The following is a 5,000-nucleotide window of genomic DNA, read 5'->3' on the forward strand; positions in this document are numbered from 1 at the left end:
TACCCCGCGGCCTCCTCCCAGCCGGACACGCCTGGAACACCTCCCTAGGGAGGCGCCCAGGAGGCATCCTCACTAGATGCCCGAACCACCTCAACTGGCTCCTTTCGACGCAAAGGAGCAGCGGCTCTACTCCGAGTCTCTCCCGGATGACTGAACTTCTCACCCGATCTCTCAGGGAGACCCCAGCCACCCTCCGGAGAAAACTCATTTCGGCCGCTTGTATCCGTGATCTCGTTCTTTCGGTCATGACCCATCCTTCATGACCATAGGTGAGGGTGGGGACGAAGATAGACCGGTAGATCGAGAGCTTTGCCTTTTGGCTCAGCTCTCTTTTCGTCACAACAGTGCGGTATAGCGACTGCAGAACCGCACCAGCTGCTCCGATTCTCCGGCCAAACTCCCTCTCCATGGTTCCCTCACTCGTGAACAAGACCCCCAGATACTTGAACTCCTTCACTTGGGGTAGGGACTCATTTCCTACTCGGAGCGGACAGGCCACCGGTTTCCTGCTGAGAACCATGGCCTCAGATTTAGAAGTGCTTATTCTCATCCCAGCCGCTTCACACTCAGTTGCGAACCTATCCAGAGAGTGCTGGAGGTCGCAGGCAGCTGATGCCATCAGGACCACATCATCTGCAAAAAGCAGTGACGTGATCCCCAGCTCACCGAACTGCAAACCCACCTCCCCCCGGCTACACCTCGATATCCTGTCCATGAAAATCACAAACAGGATTGGTGACAAAGCGCAGCCCTGGCGGAGGCCAACACCCACCGGAAAGGCAGACGACTTACTGCCGAGGACCCGGACACAGCTCTCGCTCTGGGTGTACAGGGATTGGATGGCCCTAAGTAGGGACCCCCTCACCCCATACTCCCGCATAACTCTCCACAAGACCTCTCGGGGGACCCGGTCGTAAGCCTTCTCCAAGTCCACAAAACACATGTAGACAGGTTGGGCAAACTCCCAAGCCCCCTCCAAGATCCTTGCGAGAGTGAAGAGCTGGTCGGTAGTTCCACGACCAGGACGAAATCCGCATTGTTCCTCTTCGATCTGAGGTTCGACTATCGGCCGGACCCTCCTTTCCAGCACCTTGGAGTAAACTTTCCCTGGGAGGCTGAGTAATGTGATGCCTCTATAATTCGCACACACCCTCTGGTCCCCTTTTTTGAATATTGGGACCACCACCCCAGTCTGCCACTCCTTCGGCACTGACCCAGACTTCCACGCAGTGTTACAGAGGCGTGTCAACCAAGACAGCCCCTCTACACCCAGCGCCTTCAGCATTTCTGGACGGATCTCATCAGTCCCTGGGGCTCTGCCACTGTGGAGTTGTTTGACTACCTCAGTGACCTCCTCCAAGGACATTGACGACCCCCCATCATCTTCCGGCTCTGCCTCGATCGTAGAGGGTGGATTAGTCGGGTTCAGGAGTTCCTCAAAATGCTCCTTCCAACGCTCAACAACCTCCTCAGTTGAGGTCAGCAGTGTCCCCTCCTTGCTGTATACAGCTTGGATGGTCCCCCGCTTTCCCTTCCTGAGGTGTCTGATGGTCTTCCAGAAACACTTTGGTGCCGACCGAAAGTCCTTCTCCATGGTTTCTCCGAACTCCTCCCACACCCGCTGCTTTGCCTTGGTCACGGCCAAAGCCGCAGCCCTCCGGGCCAGTCGATACCCTGCAACTGTTTCTGGGGTCTCCCGGGCTAACATAACCCGGAAGGCCTCCTTCTTCAGTCGGACGGCTTCCCTCACCACCGCTGTCCACCACGGTGTCCGAGGGTTACCGCCCCTTGAGGTACCTATGGCCCTCAGGCCACAGCTCCCAGCCGCAGCTTCAGCAATGGAGGCTTTGAACACCGACCACTCATGCTCGATGTCCCCAACCTCCACAGGGATGCCTGAGAAACTCCGCCGGAGGTGGCAATTGAAATCTCTCCGGACAGGCTCTTCCTCCAGACGTTCCCAGTTCACCCTCACTACACGCTTGGGTTTTCCAGGTCTGTCCAGAAGTTTCCCCCGCCATCGAAACCAGCTCACCACCAGATGGTGATCAGTGGACAGCTCTGCCCCTCTCTTTACCCGAGTGTCCAAAACGCATGGCCTCAGATCAGATGATACGATAACGAAATCGATCATCGACCTTCGGCCTAAGGTGTTCTGATGCCAGGTGTACTTGTGGGCATCCTTGTGTTCGAACATGGTGTTTGTTATGGACAAACCGTGACTAGCACAGAAGTCCAACAACAGAACACCACTCGGGTTCAGATCGTGGTGGCCATGCCTCCCAATCACGCCCCTCCAAGTTTCTCCATCATTGCCTACGTGTGCATTGAAGTCCCCCAGTAGGACACTGGAGTCCCCTGCAGGAGCCCCCAAAAGGACTCCACTCAGGGTCTGCAGGAAGGCTGAGTACTCTGAACTGCTGTTCGGTGCATAAGCACAAACCACAGTCAGAGTCCCCCCCCCCACAGTCCTAAGGCGCAGGGAGGCGACCCTCTCGTCCACTGGGGTGAACTCCAGCACAGAGGCGCTCAGCTGGGGGCTAGCTAGTATAGCCACACCTGCCTTACGCCTCATACCGTGAGCAACTCCGGAGAAGAACAGGGTCCAACCCCTATCCAGGAGTTTGGTTCCGGCGCCGGTGCTGTGCGTAGAGGTTAGCCCCACCAGGTGTAATTGGTATCGCTCCACCTCCCTCACAAGCTCCGGCTCCTTCCCCCCCAGCGAGGTCACGTTCCATGTCCCCAGAGCCAGCCTTTGCCGCCCGGGTCCGGTCCGTCGGTGTCCCCCGCCTTCACCGCCACCTAGTTGGCAGCGCACCCGACCCCGACAATTTCTCCCGCGGGTGGTGGGTCCACGGGACGATGGAGGAGGAGATGGTGCTTCCACGTTGCTTATTCGGGCTGGGCCCGGCCGGGCTCCGTGGTAAGCCCGGCCACCAGGCGCTCGCATGCGGGCCCTCCGTCTGGGCCTGGCTCCAGACGAGGGCCCCGGGCTTCCTCCGGGCCGGGTCTCTCTTCCATTAGGTTGTATATTCATTGGGGGTTTTTGCCTGTAACCCCAGGTAGGGGGGCTAGGGGGTACTACCACTTGCCCAAGGTGGACCCCCAGACTAGTGGAGGGAAGGAGGCGTAAGTCGAATTTTGTATTTTTTTGGGCATACATCGTTGAATAGGTGAACATTATGACCAATTATGTGAACCAAAATGGGACAGAATGCTTTTTTCATTTCAGTGCAACTTTAAACCAGACAGACATACAGGACTTTTCAGGATTGTCTGAAGTTGGCAACGCATCATCCAACCCCATCATCCCACCCCATCATCCAAACCCATCATCCAACCTGGGACTGTTGACAAATGAATATGTCTCTGGCTGAATGTTGAATGTCAAAAGTTTGGCAATATTGTAATTGTCAAAATCAATCTAGGGAAATACTCTGAACAAACTTACCTCCTCCAATCATATTTCTCCAGTGATAAATAGGCTACAGTTCATCGAGTTCATCCAATGAACTTCATTAAAAAAACAACCTCAGGAACAAAACTGGTTCAAGAAATGATTCACGATTCATGACTCACACTCCAGTCATTCTAATCTCCCGTTCCCGGTCCAAACCATGACATCTTACCAGCGCAGTTCCTGCCATCGGGAGTGCTCTGGAAGCCTGCGTTGCAGATGCACTGGAAGCTTCCGTCCGTGTTGAGACAGCGCCCGTTCTTACACAGCAGGCCGCTGTGCAGGCACTCATCCATGTCTGCAGAGAGAACACCATCACTCAGGCTCACACGCTCTCGGAAAACAAACCCCTGGACCCCCATGGGGCTCCCTCGCTGCTAGTGTACTTTTAAAAAGATTATTCTTGGCTGCCTGTTGATCTGAAGTGTGTGTGTGTGTGGAGGGGGATGGGGGGGGGGGGGTGTATAGGTTATAGCTCAACCTAGGGTCAAATACAGCTCACATACATCAATGTATTTTGAAGTTTTTGCAATATGTATGTTTGATTTACCTTACAGCCGGACATCTTGAGAGCGTTCCACTAGTCTCACTGTGGCCTGCTGGGTGAACTAAATCAAACTCACCCTTAGTATTTGGGATGGGGTCTGGTGGTTTGTTTTAGAAGAAGCTACTGTACTGTCTAGTTTGATATTGTGTCAGGATGTAACTTGTGAGGTTAATGGTAGGTTGATTATGCTGGTATCCCAGCGCTGGTTCCAGCTCAGCTCCCAGCAGCCCCGGGGTCACAGACTGACAGACTCACCGATGCAGGTCTGCTGCCCCGGCGTCCTCTGGGATCACAGACTGACTGACTCACCGATGCAGGTCTGCTGCCCAGGCGTCCTCTGGGATCCCAGACTGACTGACTCACCGATGCAGGTCTGCTGCCCCGGCGTCCTCTGGGATCCCAGACTCACCGATGCAGGTCTGCTGCCCCGGCGTCCTCTGGAATCACAGACTGACAGACTCACCGATGCAGGTCTGCTGATCACAGACTGACGGACTCACCGATGCAGGTCTGCTGCCCCGGCGTCCTCTGGAAGCCGGCGTGACACTTGCAGTAGTAGGAGCCAGCGGTGTTCACACAGTCCCCGTTAGCGCAGGGGTCCGAGGCACACTCATCTACATCTGAATAGAATACAATAGAATACATCTGAATACAATAGAACACTCATCTACATCTGAATAGAATACAATAGAATACATCTGAATACAATAGAACACTCGTCTACATCTGAATAGAATACAATAGAACACTCATCTACATCTGAATAGAATACAATAGAATAGAATAGAACACTCATCTACATCTGAATACAATAGAATAGAACACTCATCTACATCTGAATAGAATACAATAGAACACTCATCTACATCTGAATAGAATAGAATAGAACACTCATCTACATCTGAATAGAATACAATAGAACACTCATCTACATCTGAATAGAATAGAATAGAACACTCATCTACATCTGAATAGAATACAATAGAATACATCTGA

General features: G+C 53.5%; 1 protein-coding gene across 1 annotated transcript in view; it reads right to left on the bottom strand.

The window, feature by feature from the left end:
- The window catches only part of fbn2a (fibrillin 2a), a gene marked incomplete at both ends in the record, with an annotated part of 77,593 nt that overhangs the window by 44,687 nt on the left and 27,906 nt on the right, over nucleotides 1-5,000 (bottom strand). The window contains 2 exon segments of the mRNA XM_084460185.1: nucleotides 3,630-3,755; nucleotides 4,505-4,624. Coding sequence (XP_084316311.1) covers nucleotides 3,630-3,755; nucleotides 4,505-4,624 — 246 coding nt within the window.

This window comes from Borostomias antarcticus, assembly GCF_949987555.1.
Source record: "Borostomias antarcticus genome assembly, chromosome: 30".
In the NCBI taxonomy this organism is placed as follows: domain Eukaryota; kingdom Metazoa; phylum Chordata; class Actinopteri; order Stomiiformes; family Stomiidae; genus Borostomias; species Borostomias antarcticus.